Below are 25,155 nucleotides of genomic sequence, written 5' to 3'. Positions count from 1 at the left end.
TTTCGAGACGTCGAAGACGAACCCAAATATGTAGATTTCGTATATCTAAGATCCTTCACAGCAAACTAGATACGAAAAAAGTTAAAAAAAATCATAAAAAAATAAGCATTCATTTCTTTCAAAATCCGGTCGACAAAAATGAAGATAAAAGATTGAAGAACTGATAGCCGTTTGTCTTATAATTCTATCTGTGGTGCAAAAGTAGGAGATACGATTCAAAACTTGTCAAAAATCGATGAAAACCGCAGCAGGCGTGTCTCACTCCACGATTTCGCTTTGCTACAGGTAGCTAAAAGTACATCCGTTCCGCCCCAATCTTGGGGAAAGCCATAAGCCGCGCGTGGCGCTGTCGCCACCTAGCGGTCTGTGCTGATCGTAACAGACGCGTTTTGTTAGAGAGTGAGTCTTCTGTACTTAGTACTATTATTTATTCTGTGACCGCCTTAAAAATCTTAAAATGAGACAGTCCTTTGACAGATTATAAAGTACATACTGGTGGTCCTGTGCACACTCCAGCAGGTATCGGTTGTGCTTGTGTATGTCCCGGGCCAGGTCGTACTGCGCTGCGGAGCTAAGCGCGTGCAGCGCCTCGTCGTTGACTACGGAGTGCACTATGTTGGTCACGTGGCGGCGCTCGTGCTGGCGGAGCGACGTGTCCAACAGGAGCTCCGTCTGAAATGTGGAAAAAACCGGTCAAGTGCGAGTCGGACTCGCGCTCCAAGGTACGTTACCCAATTTTTAACAATGTATTTTTTATGTGGCCTTTGAATGAAATGTCTTTAAAAAACCAGCCAAGTACGAGTCGGACTCGCGCACTGAGGGTTCCGCACCATCAACAAAAAACAGAGCAAAACAAGCAAAAAAACGGTCACCCATCCAAGTACTGACCCCGCCCGACGTTGCTTAACTTCGGTCAAAAATCACGTTTGTTGTATGGGAGCCCCACTTAAATCTTTATTTTATTCTGTTTTTAGTATTTGTTGTTATAGCGACAACAGAAATACATCATCTGTGAAAATTTCAACTGTCTAGCTATCACGGTTCGTGAGATACAGCCTGGTGACAGACGGACGGACGGACGGACGGACGGACGGACAGCGGAGTCTTAGTAATAGGGTCCCGTTTTTACCCTTTGGGTACGGAGCCCTAAAAACCCGTAGGGATCGGATCAAAAACTAAGTACGTAATTAAGGCCGTGCATCGAAAAATAACAGGATCTTAGAAAGGTGGCAGTGGCTAGCCCCGGAAACAAACAGTAGTGATTTTCGGATATATGTTTCTTGACTATATGATAAGAGATTTCGTAGTAGTCGAAACACGAATGCTTAAAATTTTCTCGATAGAAAATAAATCCAAACTTACGTGTTCATTTTTCGGTTTTAGCTTCGTGCAACTAGAAAACACATCCATATCCAGCACAATCCACCTTACAGCAAAGGTTTTCATCTCGTCTTAACTTTCAAAGAACTAAATATTAACTTATTATCCTTTACCGATGGATTTATTATCGATTTTTGATTTTATGAATTCAACAGCAAACGCCCATTTTACGCAGTTCGGTTTCTCTTTCTGTCATGCGTCAAAGTCATAAATGCATCCTTTATGCCAGTAATGTTAGATGGCCGTCGTGCCTCAAAGAGGTAAGACCTATGTCACTTCGCGCAGCGCTCCGAATTACGTAAAATTTTAATATCCAATAAACGTTGAGTCGTAACTCCATTGAGTAGTAACGGTATCGGAGGTAAACCTATGATGGTGCCTTCTTACAGGCCTATACGTTACGCATGTGTGCGTGTTTGCTTAGCTACGTCATGCTACGTCGAAATCTATACTCTTTGTCAGTTACAACGGGTTAGGAAATTTCGACAGATATTGAAATGTATCGGTAGCTGTTTGGTATTTAGCCATCAGAATCTAACCGTAACTTTTTGCTTTATTTTTGTTTGAAAATAAAATATCTATAAGAATATATTTTTTGCTTTTTTTCTATTGTAATGATAAAAATAAATCTAGTATGTTTCATGCTCAAATAATTTAAAATAATTGAATAAATATTGAAAACTAAATAATATTATTCGTTTTAATTATTATATTATTAAGTTTGTTTGAATAAAATATTTTATTTCAATAATACGAAAAGTTATCGAACGAGCGAGCGAAGCGAAGCGAAGTTCTTACATTCGACTTTGAACACGCGGCTGGCTAGCGGCACGTCTCGGCATTTCGATGTTTTTAAGCTGAACTGTCAGAAGATAGTTTGATACTCAATAACTTAAGTAAATTTGTTCTAATTTAAATGAAATTGGGTAAACGTGTAGTCGAGGGCATTATATTTTAGTCATTAAATTATGAGCAGGCCCGATCAAGAGGTTATTGAGCTAGAAGAGCTTAGAAGGCCAAAAAGCTGTTTGTGAGGGGTCTTGCTATTCTGGTCAATTTTTTGCAAGAAACATGGTCGAGTTTAGTATCAAATGAAAGTGCTCGACTTACACTTTTATAATATCGTTTTTAAATTTACCATTTTGAAATAATTAGCAAGATAAAAATAAAATAGAATAAACATAATATATGTATGTGACATTTGACAAGAAATATTTCGGCTTAGCACAGATACAGTTTATTTTAATCTCTATGGTGGTGACTTAAATCCAGGGGAGGGACAGCCGTATACGAAGCCCTTTATTCGAAAAAATAGCGCCATCTATATTACTTAACGCTAAACTTGTAAATGGCGCTTCAAAATTGATGCAAAAAAGCAAATCTTGTCAGTAGAAAAAAGCGCGAAACTCAAATTTTCTATGAGACCATATCCCTTCGCGCCTACATTTTTTCTACTGACAAGATCTGCTTGGCCAACTATATATACATATTAATCTTTGCTTAAATCAATCTGTTAAAGGCTCCACAGACCTTGCAATAAATCCACGCGATCTTTGATCCATTGCCGCCTATAGAGCGACATAAAATAGTAGAAATTAAATAAAATGGAACTCAAAAATGTCCATACTAAATTGTTATCATGTGTAAGCATTTTACGTCAAAAATGTGACAGGTACGTAGAAAGTGGCGCCCTCATTTATTTTCTATTATTTTATGTCGCACTATACGAGTACCTAAGTAGGTGCAACAAAGTCAATCGCTATATAATTTTTGGTTAACCGCGAGTTCTCAGTTCGGGGCGAACTACTAGTTATATTTAAGTACCACTAAAAAAGGTCCCTACTTACAAAAACTCACTTGCACGGGCCGGGGTTCGAACCCGTGACCTCCGGTTTGAAAGTCGCACGCCACTACAATTTCACATAAGTAATTTACAATGACATGATACCGTGGAAAAAGTGAATATTACAATGTACTGTGTTACTATCATTTTATAGTTTATTTTGGCTTGACAAGGAGGAATGAGAAAAACGTGCAGAGCGAGAGGATTAAATCTCTCTGTCCCTTTCTTAAAGTAGCCAATCCTAATTATGACATCTGTTTTGATATTAATTCTTTGAACATAATTTGTCGATGTTCTTTTTTATATCATCGAGAAAGATTTTTATTAAATAAATGTGTTGAATTTATATGTTTTATTTATGTTTTTTTGACATAAATTTCATTACTTTTGACAAATTTTGATTGTGATGACAAATGATTTGATGTGATGTGTGAAACGAACCATGTGATCAAAGATTTATCTATTAAAACTTCATTTAGTCGAAAAAATAGTTGTCTACTACCGGGTGGAAAAAAATTATGGGCCCTGGAGGGAAAGTGCCTTAAAACCTTAAGTTTGCTCATTTTACTTAAATGAAACATTATTGTTTTTTAAAGAAACAACTGCATTCAAAGATTTTTGAAGTGAAAACTTCTTTAGCGGCGCTAGGCACTTTTTGAGGTGGGGAAAAAATGATAAACTCGAGACAGCGTAAGGCGATCATGTGACCGTAAGGTTTAGATGGCATTTAAATCAATAAAGAAAAACTCAATGACATTACATGAAAAAGGTTATAATCTTGTACGGGCTGAAATACGAGGATCTCACAGTATTATAACTTTATACCACTGAAATATAATTCAATAAAGCTACATCTTGATGAAATCGCTAATAAAAGTGAACTCTAGTACTGGTGAATAAAACTCAAAATATCATGACCAAATATATTTAGATGCGAGGTCTTTAAGGTAACTTTACAATTTCTATTCGAATTTTAAACAATTAACGCTATAAATTTGAATTTCGAATTTTAAACAAGCTCACTGACCAGCAATTTCGGAACCAAAAGTTTTCAATAGAAAGGAGGATGGGTCAATTATACATAGTGCTGCAGACATTTTGGACTAGTCATTGAGTTTTCACTTCTGTCGGCACTCCCGGAATGCAACACGTTGTTTTTTTTAAATTCGCTTAGTCGCGCCCGGGAATCGAACCTACTTTTTCCACACTGTATAAAATAACACAAATGCTTTTCTTCTGGTAACTTAAATGTTCTATCTATCTTGGTGATATGTCAATGCAATCAAATAATCTGAAAAAATAATAATAACCCAATTTATGAATTCCGTTCCTTCAGAAAAATGCGAAATGTACGTACAATTTTTAGGGATATCGTACTTTTCCCAGAGACAAATTTAGTTGGCTAAGAGACATTTTCACTGATCCAAATCTGTACTAAAAATCTAACATAATATGATAAGGACTTAATCGTTTTAAGCTCAAGAGTGAGTTTTCCTAAAGCTTTTTCTAAAAATTATGTCTACGTTAGGAGTGCACTGCAGCATGTCAAATATATGCCAAAATGTCAAGGGAGAGTACAATAAATTAAGTTTCAATTCCACTTCCACTCATCAGCAAAGTGATATAAGTATATCAGCAGTTTAAAGTTATTTTAGATTACAAATTTAGCGCATCAAAAAAATCAAAGTGCATAGAATAAAGTCTCCTGAGTCATAATAAAATTGATGTCTCTTGGGTCACCAGAAAAGTCACCAGGGAGAACGATGACCCAAATCACATTTAAAAGAAAAGGTAAATTTTGTGTACTACCTACGAACATTTTTCAAAAAACTATGTTTTTATAACACCCATAACACACATGTTTTTATAATATTAGACCCAGGATAGATCTAATACCTCTTTTCGTACCCCGGATAAAATGGTCGGCGACTAAAAAAGTAACTGAAACGTTAGGTTATTAGGTTCACGATGCCGCGTTGTGCCCTTGCCTTCGTTGCGATATGTTTGGTAAGTCAGGAGACTTAAAAAATGAGCCATGATTTTGGGACATATTAACAAATATTTTTTTGAATAGGTATATATTAATTTTAGCGGACTTTAATAATTTACCAGTTAAATTAGATATAAATACCTTTTTAGTTAATCGTTAATATGATATATTAGTAGCAGTAAAACACTTTATTGTACAAAAAGACACATAAAACATGAAAAAACACACATCCTTCGTATATGGTAGAATATATTTTTCACACTTATAAGTAAAAACCAAAACCGATACGCGATTGGGATACGCTCTTTTTGTATTGGGATACAAAAAAAATTCTCCTGGGTCACCAAGAAAAATCGACATATTAAAATAATTCAGTTCGTTTTTAAGTTCTAGTCAGATTGACTTTTTGGTTATTTGAGATAAATTACAATAACGCGCTTAGATTTGAAAAACATGATTTTCTATTTTGTTGCGATCGACCCGGGTAATAAAAATACGGCGAATTTGAACTTTTGTTTGTTGTCGTTGTAAAATGTATTAAAAAATAATGTAGGCACCCCTGACAATTGAAATTCAAAATTATCCAGAAAAAGCGGCCAAGTGCGAGTCGGACTCGCCCATGAAGGGTTCCGTATTTAGGGGATTTATGACGTATTAAAAAACAACTACTTACTAGATCTTGTTCAAACCAATTTTCGGTGGAAGTTTGCATGGTAATGTACATCATATATTTTTTTTTAGTTTTATCATTCTCTTATTTTAGAAGTTACAGGGGGGGGGGGACACACACATTTTACCACTTTGGAAGTGTCTCTCGCGCAAACTATTCAGTTTAGAAAAAAATGATGTTATTTTTGAAGACCTATCCATAGATACCCCACACGTATGGGTTTGATGAAAAAACATTTTTTGAGTTTCAGTTCTAAGTATGGGGAACCCCCAAATTTTTTTTTTTTCTATTTTTGTGTGAAAATCTTAATGCGGTTCACAGAATACATCTACTTACCAAGTTTCAACAGTATAGTTCTTATAGTTTCGGAAAAAAGTGGCTGTGACATACGGACGGACAGACGGACAGACAGACAGACAGACATGACGAATCTATAAGGGTTCCGTTTTTTGCCATTTGGCTACGGAACCCTAGAAATGAGTGTTTCAAAAAGGCACCCTGTATTCCTTACATACCTAAATAATCTCTTATTCAATAAAACATATAATTACTAGACACTGTGATTTATTTCAAATAAATGCAAATCGATCGGATAAAAGATATTAATACCTACCTATACAACAATGAATACGAGTACAGTCAGCTGCAATAATATGTTACACACCGAAGGCCGTTTTGCGGTAGATCATGTTAGATCTTATTTGTAGAGCCATAAGAGCGTGTCACATATTTTTGCGGCCGTCGAAGAGTAACATATTATTGCAGGTGACTGTACCTATGAAAAATTCGAGGGTTAAAAAGCATTTCAACCAAAGCATTTATAATAATAACGACTATGGACGCCTGCAACCCCAGGGGTATTGTCACCCCATAACAATAAGGTTGAAATTTGCATTTAGTGACCGCAAAGTCAGGTGAGCGTAATCAAGTAAATCTCTTTTCATCATATTTTATCAAAAATAATCTCTTTTCTGTTCTTGTGCTATTTTCTTATTATCAATACTCTTAACTTATATGCTATATACGCTGCTGCTTCTATGCTGTTAACATCTTCCAAAACAACAATAAATATTCAGGTTTATTAATTAATTATTTTATTGTTTGCTATTATGAACAAGTAACAACGCCATCTGTTTCAATTTTTTCCGAATTTAAGTTTATGGCCGACCGCAGCGACCGCGTATAATGGTAGTTAACTTCTGTAACGTTAGATGGTGCTAAAAGGTCACACAAACTTCACGTGCGGCGCGAAGCGTTTCCATGTGTGCGTGTTAGCGGGGAGGGAAGAACTAGCGGGCGTGGTTTACGAAGCGCCAGACGCGGCTGCAGTAGGCCCTTAAACTAAAAAACTAAGTCCCAAGATAATTTTTAGGGTTCCGTACATCAAAAGGAAAAAACGGAACCCTTATAGGATCACTTGTGCCTTGTGCGTCTGTCTGTCTGTTTGTCCGACCATTCCCCCCTTTTATCTCCGAAACTACTGTGTCCAAAATTTAGAAAAAAATACACAAAATAGTTTTTTACCTATAGATGACAGGAACATCTATTAGAAATATGCAGTCAAGCGTGAGTCGGACTTAATAACCCTTGGAACGCGAGTCCGACTCGCACTTGGCCGGTTTTTAACCATAATCTTTGGTCATCACTCCAAGGTTTAAGAAGCAAGGTTTTAGGGCTATGAAAGTTTAGAAGTCAAGTAGCATCATTTTTTCTAAGTATAAGGGAAGATGGCCCGTTCTATTATTACTGGAACCAACATGTGCAATGTTGTCCACGTAGAATTTTAGATCTAATGTAAATACTGTCAATAAATATTTCTGAATTTTTCTATTTCTAAATTCTGAATTTTTCATGTGTATGTTTTGTATCTGTACAATAATATAGATTTTAAGTTTTAAATGTTACTAACAGTCTAACACATATGGAATACCTTATATTTTTATTATTTGACGTCATTGAGGTATATAAAAGAGACGACATCTCGAACAAAATGTTTCCGCACCTCAGAGAAGTGCATGCACTTCTTTGCTTTTAGTACATCACGGACCACTGACGAGATGCCACACATGTACAGAAAACTTTAAAAAATAATAATAATTAAAAAATGCCTTCGTGCGTGTTAAAAAGTCGCAACAATAGCACAAGAAAATATAATAAAAGGGATGGAATAACATTTCACCGGTAAGCAATGGAATAACTGTTGATTTACTATTATTTAGTTTTCAAAGTAAATGTTTGGTCGTAGAAAAAGTATTGTATGCGACGTTGTTTAAATGAGTCAAAAAATACTCGTGGCGTCTTTATTAACAATTTTCGGCTTCGCATGCATGCATGCACTTCTCTGAGGTGCGGAAACATTTTGTTCGAGATGTCGTCTCTTGTTATACAGGGTGGCCCATTTAGATCGGCCAGTATGGGAAAATCTGAAACTATAAGACATACGACGATCTCTTCTTAGGAATCATGTCATCGATTTTAGTAACAAGAAAAACTGCATTCATACATTTAATTTTTTTTATGTAAAATGTATTGAAAAAAAATGGTGGCCATTTCGAAAACATACTAAAATAAATTAAAGGATATGAATACAATGCATTTTATTCATTTCAAACATCATGTTTCATAGTAACATTTACTGCTTAAGACCTACACAATCGATATCTAAATAGAAATAATTTTAGATATTTTTTTCAAAACGTCCGGGTTCGATTCCCGAGCTGAGTACACATTTTTTTTAAATGTATGAATGCAGTTTTTCTTATTACTAAAATCGATGACACGGTTCCTAAGAAGAGATCGTCGTATGTCTTATAGTTTCAGATTTTCCCATACTGACCGATCTAAATGGGCCACCCTGCAGTGTTGGCCGAAAGTTAATGCGAATTGAAAATGTTGGCCATTAACCATTATAAATTGAACCTTAAACCGTATCGGTCGATTATAGTTTACGATTCAATTTATAATGGTTAATGGCCAGCATTTTCAATTTGCATTAACTTTCGGCCAACACTGCCACCCTGTATACCTCAATGTTTGACGTCATATCTTTCGGCCTACCTCGGTGTCATCCTGCACAAACTCCAGTATATGCATGAGCACGTTGGTGCGGAAGGCGTCGCGCATGCTCTGGTTCCTCTTGCCGGCCGGGGTCTTGCCCGGGGGCGCCTTCTTGCCTGAGCGCGACCCGGGCCCCGGGGACGGACGGAAGCCCTGTGACAAATTATAATATACTAACATGTTTTAAGAAAATTATACACCGATTTAAATTGATATCGCAAATAACGAACACCTTATACAAAAATCCATGTACAATTAATTGAATTAAAAACAAGTTTGTTAACACTTAATATACATTAGTATGTTACGATTCATAAGTGCTTGTTGCTAGGCCTACATGAATAAAGTATATATTGACTATTGACTTGACTACATTCACAATTTCACATGCAGTTAACTCTTGTGGAGCACCACTGTGCAACTTGTAACCTACCTAGTTCCTTACTATTGCAAAGTTAACTGCGGTGTAGATGCAGCTTTAGTGACAATTTTTTTTTTACTAAATACCTACACCAGTAACTAGTGGTGATATTTAACAATTTATTAAGCCAATGGGGAATATTACGCGAAACTCTGCGTTGGCGCCACTTCCACAATCCGTCACAACCTAAGGGTCTACCGCAAACGAGACAGTCGAAATTTTGTTATCTAACCTCTCTATCACTCTTGCATATTCGAGCCCTTGTAAACAAACCGCCTTGATGTAAATCTCATATGTGACGTTCCACGGCAAAAGGTACCTTATGGCAGTTGGCGCTTACGTCGCATAGCGCCGCAATAATAATAGCGCGCGGCGGCGGAGCGGCGTTAACAATAGCGTAAGCGCCAACGGCCATAAGGTACCTTTACCCGTGGGACGTCACATATTTTATTGTCTGTGAAAACTTCTCAAAAACCGTTTAAGGCACAGTATGTATAAGTTACTCTATAGTTTACGATGGGGGCTAGTGCTGCACTCTGGCGGCAGAACATTGCAGTAATACCGTCTATTAAGGTAATGACTGATGTGTTTGTGTACTGACATGGACAGCTTTAGGTGTGATGGGCTCCGTGATGCCGTCGCCAGTCCTCCCGAGCGCTCCGCCCTGCCAACCCATCCTGTGCATCATGCTGAAATACACACACATTTGAATTGCCAGTTCACAACAAAACTTCCGTGAGACACAGACATATTAAATATATATTAATATTAAAAACGGGTCACTCACCCGTTTCACGGGTCGGGTTTTCGACTTAAAATGCGTGAGTGACCCGTTTTTAATATATTAAAAGAATAAGAATAAGAATAGTTTATTTTCTAAAAGTGTTACAAACATAGTTACCAGGGGCCCCCGCACTAGGTTACACCTGTATCGCGGGGAACCAGTTACAACTTCTACAACAGAATTAGTTTCGTAAGCAAGTCATACTATACTATATCACATAACATTAAAGCTTATATTTAATACTAAAACTAAAATCAAAATAAACTAAGGTATAATAATTACAGTTAAGTGACACTTTGTAAAATAGCTTCTGTCTCTGTGTAATTCAATGATTGAAGTAATTTAAAAGTAGTATTTTTGGCCTCGTGTACAGTGCTGTTTTTTAAATCATACATAATATGCCAGTTCATAAGTATAGGTCATATCAAAACTATAATGTAGGTACATGATTTTAATGAATAGGCGGGCGCACACAGATGTAGCTTGATCCGTAGAGACGTGCTTCAACCGAAGATTGACTAATCAAGCTAAACCAAATGATATACTCTGATGATTTAATGTCCTTCTGTTATTTATTTATGCACAGACCTCTCTGCCTTGATGTTGTTAACTCTCGGAGCAGCAGGCTGGTGCTCCGGCGTGCGCCGCTCATCCTTTAGTATGTCGGCCACCGGAGCACCCTCCTTCACCCAGCTCTGCTTGGTCCAGTCGTAGCCCCATGGCTGGGACAGTGGCAAGTTTGGAGGCTCTATGGGACCATTGGTGTTTGATTGTCTGAAAGGACAATCCATGTTGTATTAAGCTCAAGATAACTAATATGTAAAAGTTTTCTTACTTTACCTATTTTAATAAAAAAACTGGTGTTTTCTATGAATATATATGTATAGGTACTTTGTACTTAATAAATAATTATGTTTAATTCATTATTTTTATACCCGATTTTATTATTATTTGCAATAAATGAACAAGTTTGAGTGATTCTTTTGTGGTATGTCTATTTAAAATAAAGTTTTATTGACTTAAGGTACTGTTACACATGAACTTATGAACTGTTTACATTTGCTATTTTACCACAAAAAAAGCATGCTTAACCCTTAAATGCATTGTAGATCTACATAGTATATTTTGATGGCCCATGGATATGCATATATTCTTTTTTAATTACTATGTTTTTTTTTCTTTATTTTTCCCACAATCTATACAACATTACCCATCTATTTCAATTTAATACGAAATTATACAAAAAAACATGCATTTAAGGGTTAAAGATAGCACATACTAAACACACATGCTAGTAGATAGAATTGGCTCAATACTAGCATGCTTTCATGCTAGTAACTAGCATGTGTAGTACCTTTACTTTTATTGATTTTGTTTCACTAATTATGGCAAAAGTTGATTGTAAACAAATATTATCTTATCTACATTCCATAAGCATTCTTTATGAAAATGTGTTTTTAAAATGAATTTAATTCTATTAGGCTTTTGTTAAAAAACTATTTTCGTGTCAAATAGTCATTACACATGATTCTAAAGCCATCTATATGTAAAACATGTCATGACATCAAAACAAACGTACCCATCATCTTTCCCGAACAAGTCCGGGTCGCGATACAGCTCGTGCTTCGCGATCACCCGCTTGGCCTTCAGCGGCGCCTCCGGCGGCTTGTCCGGGGGCTCCGCGCTCCGCTCCTCGTTCTCAGAGCTCTCCGAGGCCACGGAGTCCTCCAACAGACAAGGCACACGAAAGTTGTCTGTGTCGTAGAATATCGAGCTCTGAAATAGGTTGTAGTGCGGATAATAATCCTGGGAACTGTGGGGCGACGGTTCCCAACAGTTTTCCATCACTGTTTACATAAGAAATAGGTAATTTGAACACAAAAATAACTCGAAGGTGGTTCAGTTTTAAGCACTCGGCGCGATTAAACGGAGAAGATTTGATGTAGAATATAGAAATAATGAATTGAATGAACTTATCGTAGATTTCAAGATAAGTTTAAGAGTGTTAAAGTGTGTTATTTTGAATTAATTTATTTATTTTCACTGCGACGACAACAATATCAGAAAAATGTAAATGTCAGATTGACGGCTGTGGCTATTGTTGCCAGAGCCAAAAATAATTATGAAGGGTGGAGCAGCGCTCGCTAATCTTGCTTTTGTGGCGTTTTTATGCTGGGTCTGAAACATGATAATTTCTTTTTTTTAAATCCGTTCTTGGACAAGCCTGGACCTTAGGCCATGCTGCCTTGCTTTCTGTAATCGTCATCGTCGTGCGAAAAATATAGCTGGTCAAGCAGATCTTGTCAGTAGAAAAAGGCGGCAAATTTGAAAAATGTAGGCGCGAAGGGACATCGTCCCATAGAAAATTTGAATTTCGCGCCGTTTTTTACTGACACGATTAGCTTGATCAGCTATATTATATACTTGGTCAAGCAGATCTTGTCAGTAGAAAAAGGCGGCAAGTTTGAAAAATGTAGGCGCGAAGGGATATCGTCCCATAGAAAATTTGAATTTCGCGCCTCTTTTTACTGACAAGACTTGCGTGACCAGCTATACTCGTTCTTGAAAATTATTTCATGCCTAAAGTACTGAGCTTCTACCGCGGAAAAAGAAATTTATCTGCTTTTTCGCCCGAAAACACAAGAGCGATAGAGAGGCAGATAACGTTTTCCGATGGCTGTAGTGTAGGATCACAGAATTTAATAAAACATTTCGGTATAATCTGCTATACAGGATGCATGGACACAACTAAATAAAGAAAGTCATAATTTGAATATTTTTTTATTAATCTACATGATTTGTTTACCTAACTTAATGTATAAAGTAAACATTAGAAAAGTTGCTCTTACATATTTATGTCGTAAAACAAATAAAAAGATATTAAATAAAATTATTAAAAAAGTCTAGTTTTACTTTATACATAAAGAACAGTCATTTTCTACAACTTGTCAAAAATCAAAATAAAAACATGTCAATAGCATAGTTGAACCTTTTTACCGATGGTTTAAAGATCTAATTGCATTAACATGTAGTTTGATTTCTGATAATGAAATGACGAATTTTTTAGCTTTTAGTCGCATTTTGGAGACCGGAACTCGATTGTTTTTTCGCCAACTGGAAAAGAAAATATAATAAATTAATGATACTTTTATTACAATAAATTATTTTGGTTGCATTCGACTAGTAAATTGTCTAAAAACTAATAATTAAAGTTAAATGTACACTGTACACGTAGGTACAGCACGGTATGTGCCGCGTGCCGCAAAACTTTACTTGTCGTAGGGTGGTATACCGGTCTAACATTTGATCAAATGTGCATTGTGTCTCATTCTCTCATTAAGCGAAATGTGAGACGAAAATACAAATTTGATCAAATATTGGACAGGTGGTTTACCACCCTTAGGCTGGCAATGTTGTATGAATATCCTTTGCTGGCGCGCCTCGCTTGAGCTTTTTAAATTTAAATTAGGGATGTACCGACTAGTCGCCGACTAGTCGGGAAAGCCGACTATCCGGCCACATTTGTAGTCGGCGATTAGTCGGCGACTAGTCGGAAAAAAAGGCCGATTAGTCGGCCTATTATTAACTGCAGAAAGCAGGACATAAATAAAATAAAAAGTCAATATTAATCAATGTTACATACCCATTTTACTCAAATACGTATTTAGGGTACAAAATGAGCTTGTGTTCATATTAAATTCATGTATAGGTAATTAATGTAATTATGTGGGTGTATCGTCGCAGTAGCACAGAACATCTTTAAGTTGATATTGAAAGCGCGACGACACAAGGAGCAAAAAAAATGTTTTTTTAATGCATTGTAAGCAGTCTCCATATCGCGCGGCAAACCATCGGACATTGGCTCGCGCGGCAGCCGCGCGCAATGGATACCGGGTTGGCTCGCGAGCCAGCGATATGGAGACGGGGCTGTATACGAACGTAATCTTTATCGGGAAGTAATGATTATGAACTTGGCCGACTAGCCGACTAGTCGGCCGACTAATCGGCCATCCGAGCGCCGATTAGTCGGCTAGTCGGCCAAAACCATAGTCGGCACATCACTAATTCAAATTTAATAGTTATTGACGGTAAGAACGTGCGACTTTCGGAACGAAATTAGTTTTTCGAATCTTAATGTACGAAATATCATTTGATATTTACCAGTCTCTTATCGGTGAAGGAAAACATAGTGAGGAAAATGTCAGTCGTTTTCGTATAAAAACTAGTGCCTACGCCAGTTCTTGGGATTTGTTGCCAAGCGGACCCCAGGCTCCCATGGTGGCGAAATTCTGGGACAACGAGAGGATGATGAGTTTTTGACGTGGTTCTTTTAGTAACACACATTTGCTACCAACAAACTTACTCGCACCCGTTTAGGAAGCAAGGAACGACTAATGTCAGTACTCCACAAACTAAGCAAGTCTTCAAAGACTATGCATGTCCTAGGCCCTAGGATCTACAATAAACTGCCGAATGACATTAAAATATCAGATAGTGCCAATATGTTCAATAAGAAACTAAAAAAATGGCTTAATGATAAGACCTTTTATACTGTTACGGAGTTCTTTGACCATGACAAAAATAATAACTAATCAATTTATTACCATTGTAATTTTAATTTAATGATTTAACAATATAAATGTAAGAATATTATCAATAAATAAGTATGAGTATGAGTATAATACAGGTGAGATGTTAGATAACATACCCGTGCCGGTTTACTCGGTCATCCAGTAGAAGCGAGAGCCCATGCGGGCAGGTTTGCGCTCCGCGTCGTCGGGCAGCGCGGGCGTCGCGTCCGGGAACACCAGGGCGGGCTCCTCCTTCGGTTTAGGCCTGCACCACACAAAAAAAAAAAAAAATTGGGTGACATCTTACACAGATCAACCTAGCCCCAAACCAGGGATGTTGCGAACATCCGCATCCGCAACCGCGGAACTTCCGCATTATTTTCAACATCCGCATCTGCATCCGCATCCGCATAAAATCGATGCGGAGCTTATGCGGATGTTGAACAAGTCGGTACAGGAACGTCTTAGCGGCGGCGTAATTGCTAGGTAATTTCGTCATTACCTATAACGAAATCGTCTAGATCCAGAAAAGTCGGCCAAGTTACTGTTTATTAAATATAACGCACCTATATTCTTGCTCAAATACGTCAGATACTAAACGTTTCGTTTTTTTTTAAATAAAAAAAAATACAAAAAATTTAATATTTGACGTTTTCTAAGTACCTAATCTTGACATCCGCATCCGCATCCGCGGATGTCGAAAAACCTGCATCCGCAACATCCCTGCCCCAAACTAAGCAAAGCTTGTACTATGGGTACTAGGCGACGATATACATACTTATATAGATAAATACATACTTAATATACATAGAAAACATCCATGACTCCGGAACAAATATTAGTGTTCATCACACAAATAAATGCCCTTACCGGGATTCGAACCCAGGACCATCGGCTTAGCAGGCAGGGTCACTACCCACTAGGCCAGACCGGTCGTCAATAGGTACTTATTACTTAAATACGATTACGTACATATAGATACACTAGCTTTTGCCCACGATTTCGTCTGCGTGGAATTAAGTTAAAGTATAGCGCCTGAATAACATCTAATAGCAATCATTTTGAGAATAATGCTTTATTGCTTACACCAATTAACAGGCAATTAATTTATTTTCTCACTTCCACACCCTCTTTATGGATGACTTCCGACATAAAAACTATCCTATGCCCTTCCCCAGGACACAAACTATCTCTATGCGCAAATTTCATCTAAATCGGTTCAGCGGTTCAACAGACTTCCTTTTATAGTATGGAGTATGGATATTAGAAATAGCGACGCCCGCTATCTCCAGTAATCCGTGAACAAGATGCATGTAACTACATCGAAATATCGGGAGCTCGAAAACAATACAAAAGGTAATCACGGTTCATATCCCGGTCGATATAAGTATATATCAAGAATTGCTCGTTTATAGGTATAAGATTACTAAAAAATTCCATTGCCCCAATATTTGTGAACTATCTAGTATTTTAGTACAAAAGCAGGATTTTTGGGTACCCACTAGTAGTATAATTAATATAATTATCCCAAAGACATTAGAGTGCAGTACGGCTACCATCAGTTTGGCACTGACATAAACGCCGTCGAGAACGTAAATGTCAGTTTTGACACTGTCAGTGACTCATGGTACGGGCTCAGGTACCTCTTGGTGTGGTGCACTCGCGCCTCGGTGAAGTACCCGAAGGCCGGGCGCTCCAGGTTGAGCTTGTCCAGCATACACTTGTCCATCACGCCCTGCGTGGTGCGGCAGCTGGAAAGAGACTTTGCATTACACATTCCATCGTTCTATCTAATATGTATTTATTTAAACTATATTGCACATATTTACACAAAAAAGTACAAATGGCAGACTTAACGCCTTGAGGCATTCTCTACCAGTCAACCATTGGGCTAATTATCTACAGCAGTACGCAGCGCGCGGCCATCGTGAACGCTACTCATGCACTATTAGTGCTAGAAAATTATAAGAAATTCTAACTGCTAGCTTACTTACCTACATGTTTTATAAGACTGTTTGTTTCTAAATAAATAAATGGCGACCTAGCCTCTCCGAAGCATGTCGCGGGAATATAAAAACACGTGAATTAAACAGTAACATTAGCTTAATGTTATGTATGCTTAGACAGTTTAATTTCGGTTATTGCAAACCTTTATGTAGAACACATGAAAACTAACAGATACTTACTTCTCGAAGCTGAAGTCACCGGAGCTCTTGTCGATGCAGTTGGCATACTGGTTGAACTCACTCATGCAAGCGCTCTTCACCTGTAAATAAAAACCGGCCAAGTGCAAGTCGGACTCGCGCACGGAGGGTTCCGCACCATCAACAAAAAATAGAGCAAAACAAGCAAAAAAACGGTCACCCATCCAAGTACTGACCCCGCCCGACGTTGCTTAACTTCAGTCCAAAATCACGTTTGTTGTATGGGAGCCCCACTTAAATCTTTATTTTATTCTGTTTTTAGTATTTGTTGTTATAGCGGCAACAGAAATATATCATCTGTGAAAATTTCAACTGTCTAGCTATCACGGTTCGTGAGATACAGCCTGGTGACAGACGGACGGACGGACGGACGGACGGACAGCGGAGTCTTAGTAATAGGGTCCCGTTTTTACCCTTTGGGTACGGAACCCTAACAAATGATGATAAATATGCGGGCTTGATGCAAATGGCACTGTAATTAATGCTAGTCTTTAAGCCATAATGTGTAATTGCATGTTTCTCATGATATTGTACGATATCTGTTTAGTGTACCTAATAAAGTAAAATAAAAATGTTAAAAAAGTTTTTAGATATGCGAAATCGAAAGAAACCATAAGCTACAAACTCTAGTTTGTTACCAAGACAGTTGGCACCATTATAATCTCATTAACATCATGAAACCAGGGTTCAAAATTATCCTGATAATTATAGTCTTTGATCCAATAAATACCGGATAATTTTCCTAGGTATGGATGGTGCTATATTTATTTTCTTTTAATTCTTTGATAGTAAAAAATAATATTTGGGGCGTTTTCTGCTATTTTTTTATAAAGTTATTATCAAATCGATAATTATCAGGCATTAAAATCACGATAATTATCAAGATAACTATCATTGATAATTATCCTTTCGAACCCTGCATGAAACTATTATTAATATTACTAGTGGCTCTGTGAGCCGTAGACCTCGCGAGCAGAGCTTAAAACTGAATAAATGTATGGCAAAAATATAGGTATAGTTATAGTACATGTAATATAAACAAAAAATTAAAAACTACATAAAGCTACAAACAAAAATTAAACGAATACGCTTAACCCGCATTTGATAAATAAAAAATACGAAATTTTTAATTTTTTCAAAATAAAAAATAAAATAAAAAACAACTATACGAAATTTAAGTATAAAAAAAATACAAAAAGTTATGTAGCAGTATACAATTACTGGGGATGGAACCAGGGACCTGCGGATGCAAACAAAAAAGCGAACGTTTGCAAAATACGCCATTATAGTTCTTACTAAAGCTGACGAAATTTAGCTACTCATTCTCAAGTAAAATATCTAAATACCGCCAAAACCAGCGATACAAATTTTCTGAATTTTTGGCCATTTAATCTGTAAATATATCTCAAAAAGAAAAAACTGATACCGATACCACTATTTGTTTAGGCGGGAGCTATCACGACTACGCCATTTTGAAAAATTTCCAAAAACCGGATCGACAAAACATTTTTATTTAGTCATAGAATTCGGTCACAAAATTTCACGAAAATCGGTTAAGAATTGCGACCTGTAGAGGAGAACATCCGGACATACAAAAGCAAAATGCCCGAGTCAAAACGTAGACCTTCGCTACGCTTCGGTCAATTATATTATTCTTATAGTCGTCAGATCGTCAGTCGTCAATGTCGTCATATACTTGTCAGATTATAATCTCGCTAGTTAAATTATAAACTGACGGTAGGGAGATTATAAACTAACCTAACCTACTTTAGATTGTAAACTAACGGGTTCACAATCTTACGGTGTCATATATAGTCATAGTCTCACCTTGCGGAAGAACTCCATGGTGCAAGCGGTCACCGCCTTGCCCTCGTTGATGCACTTGCGAGGGTCCTTCTCCTCGAACCGGCAGAGCATGAACTCCTGAACATTTGGTTATACAGATGAATTGGTTATACAAATTTGGTTATACAAATCTCTGTTTTGAAATTTGCTGAGACTTTAGTTGGCCGCGACCATGACCAGTGAAACCTGTGTCGAAACGTCGGTATATAAAGGTAATTGAATAAATTTCGCGTTAGACCCGTCTATAAATTTGAGTTAATATGTGTTCAAAACGCGAAGGTTTTAAATATTATATACAGATGAATGATAACAATAGTGTGACGAACCAATTTAGTCTGTAACAGTATAAAAAAATATACTCATCTCTCTTTGGGATTTTAATAGAAAGAGACAGTTGGTTTCCGTCAGCGCAGTACTTTTGCCCAATTATAATCCACTAACATGACAACTTTAAATTAAAAAAGAAAAAAAAAACTAGTTTCAAAATATGATACTTTGTAAAAACAAGTCTCACAGGTAAACAGAATTAAAATCAACATCATTCTAAGTTCTGTTTTATATCTATATTCATCTAGGTTCTGGCAATTGTATGTATAAAATGAAAATATGTGGAAATTGGATTTGTTTACTATGATATACTACAATGTACTTTCACTATATTTAAACCTGAAAAAGGGTTTAGTTATCAATTACAATATGGTCAATATTACTGTTTAAATTTAACGAAAAAGTAGTCTCACTGCTTTTTAAGTCTAAAATTCCGATAAAAATATCTTAACAAAACATAACCTCATTTTTGTGATTATGCAATCATCAAACCGATTCAAACAAGGGCTTGAATGCTAGCTAAATAAACTAGGTCATACGTTTCTTAGGTTATTTAAGCTTAATACCCACATTATTAGCTTGCTCGCAGTATTTCCCGAGGTGGAATGAACCAGCCCTCAAACTGGCCATAGATAGATTGACCTCAGGGACGGTCAAATCGGACTCTTCGGGCAAGTTAACGTCCGCCGTCAGCACCATTTTGGTTTCTTAAAGTTTCACTGGCAATTTAGAAGTTTTAATCGAAAGAAATTGGAAATATTCTTCCACTGGTACCGTGGAAGAAATCTGAGGATATTAAGTGACTGATTAGAGTAGACGTCAGAAGCTGTGCGAGTGAAAGATGAAATACGTAGTTTATGTCTAGTACGAAAGAGCAAAGACATATTTGCAGTTTGTAATATTGACTTTTGTATTCAGTAGGGTAATAGGATTACTTTTTGACGTTGACATAACTGCGTTCCGTTCAACGCCATATATTTTTAAGCCATATAAGCGAAACAATACCGAATGAATAAATAAAACAATCGAGTAAAAGATTTTAAATTATAAATCGCAATCTAATTTGTTTTTATTTTACATAATGACTAGATAATAACAGTGTTAGCAAAAGCATTGAAAAAGAGTTTATATCCAATGATCCATTTTCATGGTACACGGTAGTGCCCCAGCCAAGTCGAGCATTTCTGTTTCTTATTTCTTCATATTTTCCAGCTGGTTGCTATAATAACCCTCTATTTGCTCTTGGTTGAATCCAGGTTGACCGTCATCTAAAAAAAGAAAAAAATATGATTTTTTTGTATAGCTTCTTTAGGCAATCGTCTACAGTACCTATATAACCAAATAACCTGGGCCCTGGGCTATAACCGCAAAAATCGAAGTTCGCAAATTGCGGGCATCTTTCTCTGTCACTCTAATTACGCCTTCATTGGTGTAAAAGAAAACGATACCCGCAATTTGCGATTTTCGGTTTTCGCGGTAGCCCTTCTGACTACGAGTGTACGGTATCAGTGCCGTACATGGTACAATAAAAGGTCATTGGTGCCCATGAATCTAGTATAGGATCCTACCATCTATGTTGGTGCCGTAGAAATAGAAAGACCCTACAAAAATATCCAGTTAAAATGTTACTAACCTCCAAATAATTCCAAGTTTTCTGCAGGCGCTTCATAAAATTTCGGGATATCATAGCGATTTTGCTGCAAAAAAAACACCAAATTGAAAAACGTGTATAAATACGGGTACAAAATAATAATAATGGACAGGACAGGTGAACTTATAGCCTTAGAAATATCTTGATCGAGCAGTTTCGTTTTTAATTAAACTAGCGACCCGCAAATTTCGCGGATCTATCACTTTTAACCCGAATGAAGGTGTAATTAGTGTCAGAGAAAAATGCCCGCAATTTGCGAACTTCGATTTTCGCGGTTTTAGCGTACAAGTAACTTACCGAATCGTAATTCCTCCTGCCCATGCGCGGTATGTTTTTCGCCGGAATTGTCTTGATAACGTAACCCATTGCCCCCTGGTCAAAAGGCCCATCGGCCTCGTTGCTTCTCCCGACCCTTGGAATGTTCTTCGCCTTAATAAAAGACCCTTGCGTTTCTAAAAAACAAATTAGGCAGAAAACCGCGATGCCAAAGCTTAATTTAAATCCCATTGTAAAAAAATGTAGCTGTCAAATATTGGCGGATACGTTCCAAAACTGGTGGTAAGTTACTGATGGTGTGATGGTTTTCATGAGGTTTTATACCAACAGGTTTCGATTTACCCCGCATGATGAGATCATACCTATTTAATTGTAATGCTAAGTAGGATTATCTTCGATCAATGAGGGTTTCGTGATCCCTATCTACATTGAAGTGTAACTTTTTTATACCACGATGATTGTAGGTTAATTCAATAAACAAGCCTACTATATGTACCATCGCCCACACTGTTAACTGACAGTTCGTAAACCTAATTACAAAAGGCATAAGGTCCACCGATGGACAGTTAAGAGTGGTGCTGTTTTTATATATGACTGCCTAAAATTCCAAAGGTGTAACATGCGCGTTGCTGACCCATAGTTTTCAATTGTTTCGTGGATTTAAATATAATGTCCGTGTTTTAACAACGCTATATACTTTTTACAAAAAATAACTATTATTGAATGTAATAGATCGTTTTGAAGGTGGACTGTCGAGATTTAATCGTAAGTAGGTATATCTATTTTTTTTTTAAGTATTCGAGAGTGGCAGATATTTTTGGTGCCTTGTCTCATCCGCTACTATTTATGCTGACTATACTTAAGTAGTTACTTAATGTAACTTCTAACCAGGTAGGTAATTAAATAAAACTCTAAATACAACAACTGTTTATTTCAACGTTAATGTTCAACTTATAACTTAAATATAAACTTTACCTTACAGAAAAAAACCATAATGATGATTATTAGTTATTACTTATTAAATATAATATGGTACGTGTTTCTTCCACAACCAATATTATACAACTCTTACAGAAAGATAAAGTCACGAATGGTGTTAAACAAAGCCATAGCATGCTTTCAGTGTATACAGGGTGGCCCATTTAGATCGGTCAGTATCGGAAAGTCTGAAACTATAAGACATACGAAGATCGTTTCTTAGTTTAAAAAAAACCTGTACTCAAAATTATAAAGGCGGTGGTCATTTCGAACACTTACTAAAATAAATTAAAGAATATGAAAACAATTCATTTTAGATATCATGTTTCATAGTAAAATTTACTGCTTAAGATTAAGACCTACCCTACACAATCGATATCTAAATAAAAATCGTTTGTTCTATTTTTCAAAACGTCCGAGTTCGATTCCTGAGCATGCCTGAGCTGAGTACCGGTTTTTTTTAAATGTATGAATACAGTTTTTCTTGTTATTAAAATCGATGACATGGTTCCTAAGAACAGATCTTTGTATGTCTTATAGTTTCAGACTTTCCCATACTGACCGATCTAAATGGGCCACCCTGTATAAATAAATAAATAAATATTGATTAACAAAAATAAAGAAAAAAAATAACTTCTAGGCTGGCCGGTTTGGCAGCTTTGATTATACACAAGTTTGAGAAGAAATCAAATTATATTTTTTTTATTTGTTTTTTTTTTAAGTATTCACACTACTATACAGGGTGTTTGGTACATCGCTTGCCAATTTAAAATAGCAGCTAGGTTGAGTCATTTGCTATTTTCTCATGGTTAGAAAAAAAATACACTCGTTTTTTTTCATCATAGATATGTAGTAAGAATTTGTTATTTACGAAAAACATGCGTAGTTGTGGACAAAACGTGGGCATTTTTTTTCTAGGATTGAGAAGATAGCAAATGACTTGAACTATCAGCCATTTTAATTTGGCAAACTATATAGCAAACATCCTGTATATAAATAAAAAAAAAAACAACGGATTGGACTCCGGGAGTGCCGGCAGAAGTGAAAACTCAATGACATCTTACGTCTTACGTGTTACTCTCTCGCGAGTTTAACATATTTTCCCCATCACAAAAAGTGCACAGCGCCGCTAAAGAAGTTTTCACTTCAATAAACTGAAATAGATGTCATATAATAAAGAAAAAATGACGAAGCGGTTCGAATCCGGCCTTCACCACTGGAGGGCTTCGTCACTTTTACTTTAATATACATATGGGACATTATCTACGAAAAGGGACCTTATTGTCGATGGCGCTTACGCCGCGCAGCGTCGCGCGGCATTGTATTTATATCGAAGCATCGTTAATAATGTCGTAACCGCCATCGACAATAAGGTCCCTTTTCATAGATAACGCCACATATGACATCTATTTCAGTTCACAGCTTTAAAATACATAATTATATTGTTTACAATCAAACTACGTCGTATTTGTGACAAAAAAATGAAGTAAATGAGACATGCATAGAATTTGTCATTTCATTCACGGTACAAGTCACATTTTTTATGTAAAGAAAAAAAAAGGTTAACGTAAAAGACAACTCAATAAACAAATTATTATTAAGAACGTTTTCTCGCTAAAATATATCGTAATCAATCACTCAATATGCAAATGACATGTGCTTAACATATTCTTTATATTTTTTTGTTTATGGTACTTCAAGCTATTGAATTGTGTAAAACGCATTTAACCTTTTGGACGCCAATGACCGATATATCCGCACCGTAGGTTCAACGCCAAAGACCAATTAATCGGTCACAGACCACAGAGCAACATCGGCCTACGTGCATATACATAAAGTTCAACTTCAGTTTTGACACTTCAATGATGTGGCGTCTGAGTGACAGCTTTTATCTTTTACATGGCGTATGGGTTCGCCTGTGTGCTCTCAATGTTTTTGGATGAACATATTTTTTGTTACAAATATCACAAGAGTAGGGTTTTTCACCAGTGTGAACAAGTGTGTGATAGCGCAAGCTACGCGAATCCGAAAGCCGTTTATTACAGATTCCACAGGAATACGGCTTTACGCCACTGTGTACTCGTTTGTGCTTGTTCCAGTCACCGCATTGTGTAAACCGTTTGTCACATATATCGCACTTATAAGGTTTTACTCCCGTGTGAATTCGCATGTGTACAGCTAAATAACTCGATTCCGCAAACTTCTTGTCGCATACATCGCATGAGTATGGTCGCTCTCCGGTGTGCTTTCGTTTATGTGTTTCAAAACGACCTTTATCTGTAAACTTCTCTTCGCAAAGTTCACAAGAATATAAGAATTCACCCAAATGAATTCGTCTATGTATTTGATAACGGTACAACCGTGTAAACTCTTCTTTACATAGTTTGCAGGTATATGTTTTATCCTTCATGTGAACGCGATTATGCTTATTCAAATGGCTCAAGTGCATAAATCGCTTGTTGCATACAGAGCACAGGAACGGCTTATCCCCAATGTGCGCTCTTATGTGACGAGTCAACGATAATTTATTGGAGTATTTTCTTTTGCATATATCGCAAGTGTATGTCGCGTCAGTGTGGGCTTGTTTATGATGACTCAAAGCCTTTATATGTGCAAATTTCTGTTCACACAATTCACACGGATACGGTTTTTTGTCAGTATGAGTTAGTTTGTGTGCCTCTAAATTGTTTTGTGTAGCAAATATCTTGTTGCACACTTCACACGAATAGTGCGTCCCATCAGAGTGATGACGTAGGTTATGCCTCTTATGTTGACTCTTATACAAAAACTGCTCTTTGCATAACTCGCATGAATAAGGTTTTTCGCGCGTATGGACAATGCCGTGTTTAGTCAACAGGTGTGGACGTGCAAATTTCTTTGAACACACTTTGCAAGAGTAAGGCTTTTTGACGCGGCATCTATGTGAACTGTAATACCTTTCAAGCGCAAAGCGCTTATTACATACTTCACAAAAGTATGGCTTTTTACCCGCGTGTAATACCACGTGTCCATTTAGAGCATGCTTGTGCTTGAACCGCTTACCACATATATCGCAAGAATACGGTCGTTCACCAGTATGTACACGTTCATGACTCTTGTACTGACTTTGGGTTTTAAACTGTTTATTACATACTTTGCACGTATATGGTTTTATATCC

General features: G+C 36.8%; 3 protein-coding genes across 3 annotated transcripts; all 3 read right to left on the bottom strand.

Annotated features, from left to right (window-relative positions):
* Positions 1-109: 109 nt before the first annotated feature.
* LOC134659083 (uncharacterized) lies at positions 110-12,247 on the bottom strand. Its single transcript, XM_063514689.1, has 6 exons — positions 11,725-12,247; positions 10,734-10,919; positions 9,963-10,050; positions 8,941-9,093; positions 490-672; positions 110-115 (listed from the first exon to the last, which is right to left on the bottom strand). The coding sequence occupies exons 1-6, from the start codon at positions 11,988-11,990 to the stop codon at positions 110-112; spliced, it is 882 nt and encodes a 293-aa protein (XP_063370759.1). The 5' UTR covers positions 11,991-12,247.
* Positions 12,248-14,863: 2,616 nt separating this feature from the next.
* On the bottom strand, positions 14,864-19,925 carry LOC134659334 (NADH dehydrogenase [ubiquinone] 1 alpha subcomplex subunit 8). Its single transcript, XM_063515000.1, has 5 exons — positions 19,663-19,925; positions 18,748-18,843; positions 16,903-16,982; positions 16,360-16,467; positions 14,864-14,981 (listed from the first exon to the last, which is right to left on the bottom strand). Exons 1-5 carry the CDS (start codon positions 19,789-19,791, stop codon positions 14,864-14,866), a joined length of 531 nt encoding a protein of 176 aa, XP_063371070.1. The 5' UTR covers positions 19,792-19,925.
* Positions 19,926-20,247: 322 nt separating this feature from the next.
* On the bottom strand, positions 20,248-21,362 carry LOC134659297 (uncharacterized). The gene is made up of 3 exons (XM_063514950.1): positions 21,041-21,362; positions 20,726-20,789; positions 20,248-20,360 (listed from the first exon to the last, which is right to left on the bottom strand). Exons 1-3 carry the CDS (start codon positions 21,248-21,250, stop codon positions 20,284-20,286), a joined length of 351 nt encoding a protein of 116 aa, XP_063371020.1. The 5' UTR covers positions 21,251-21,362; the 3' UTR covers positions 20,248-20,283.
* Between the last annotated feature and the right edge of the window lie 3,793 nt (positions 21,363-25,155).

Source organism: Cydia amplana, chromosome 24 (genome assembly GCF_948474715.1).
Source record: "Cydia amplana chromosome 24, ilCydAmpl1.1, whole genome shotgun sequence".
Taxonomy (NCBI): Eukaryota; Metazoa; Arthropoda; class Insecta; order Lepidoptera; family Tortricidae; genus Cydia; species Cydia amplana.
This window is presented reverse-complemented; position numbering and strand designations above follow the sequence as displayed.

Bases quoted from the DNA above. Each gene is read 5' to 3' on its own strand.
- LOC134659083 (XM_063514689.1), bottom strand. From the start codon at position 11,990: ATGGAAAACTGTTGGGAACCGTCGCCCCACAGTTCCCAGGATTATTAT. The intron at 10,920-11,724 runs GTACGTTTGTTT...TTGTCCTTTCAG, and splicing joins TTGTTCGGGAAAGATGATGG to ACAATCAAACACCAATGGTC. The intron at 9,094-9,962 runs GTCAGTACACAA...AATTTGTCACAG, and splicing joins TCACACCTAAAGCTGTCCAT to GGCTTCCGTCCGTCCCCGGG.
- LOC134659334 (XM_063515000.1), bottom strand. From the start codon at position 19,791: ATGGTGCTGACGGCGGACGTTAACTTGCCCGAAGAGTCCGATTTGACC. The intron at 18,844-19,662 runs GTGGGTATTAAG...CCAAATGTTCAG, and splicing joins ACTGCGAGCAAGCTAATAAT to GAGTTCATGCTCTGCCGGTT. The intron at 16,468-16,902 runs GTAAGTATCTGT...GTCTCTTTCCAG, and splicing joins GGTGACTTCAGCTTCGAGAA to CTGCCGCACCACGCAGGGCG.
- LOC134659297 (XM_063514950.1), bottom strand. From the start codon at position 21,250: ATGGGATTTAAATTAAGCTTTGGCATCGCGGTTTTCTGCCTAATTTGT. The intron at 20,790-21,040 runs GTAAGTTACTTG...TTTTTTTTGCAG, and splicing joins GCAGGAGGAATTACGATTCG to CAAAATCGCTATGATATCCC. The intron at 20,361-20,725 runs GTTAGTAACATT...TTCTTTTTTTAG, and splicing joins AAACTTGGAATTATTTGGAG to ATGACGGTCAACCTGGATTC.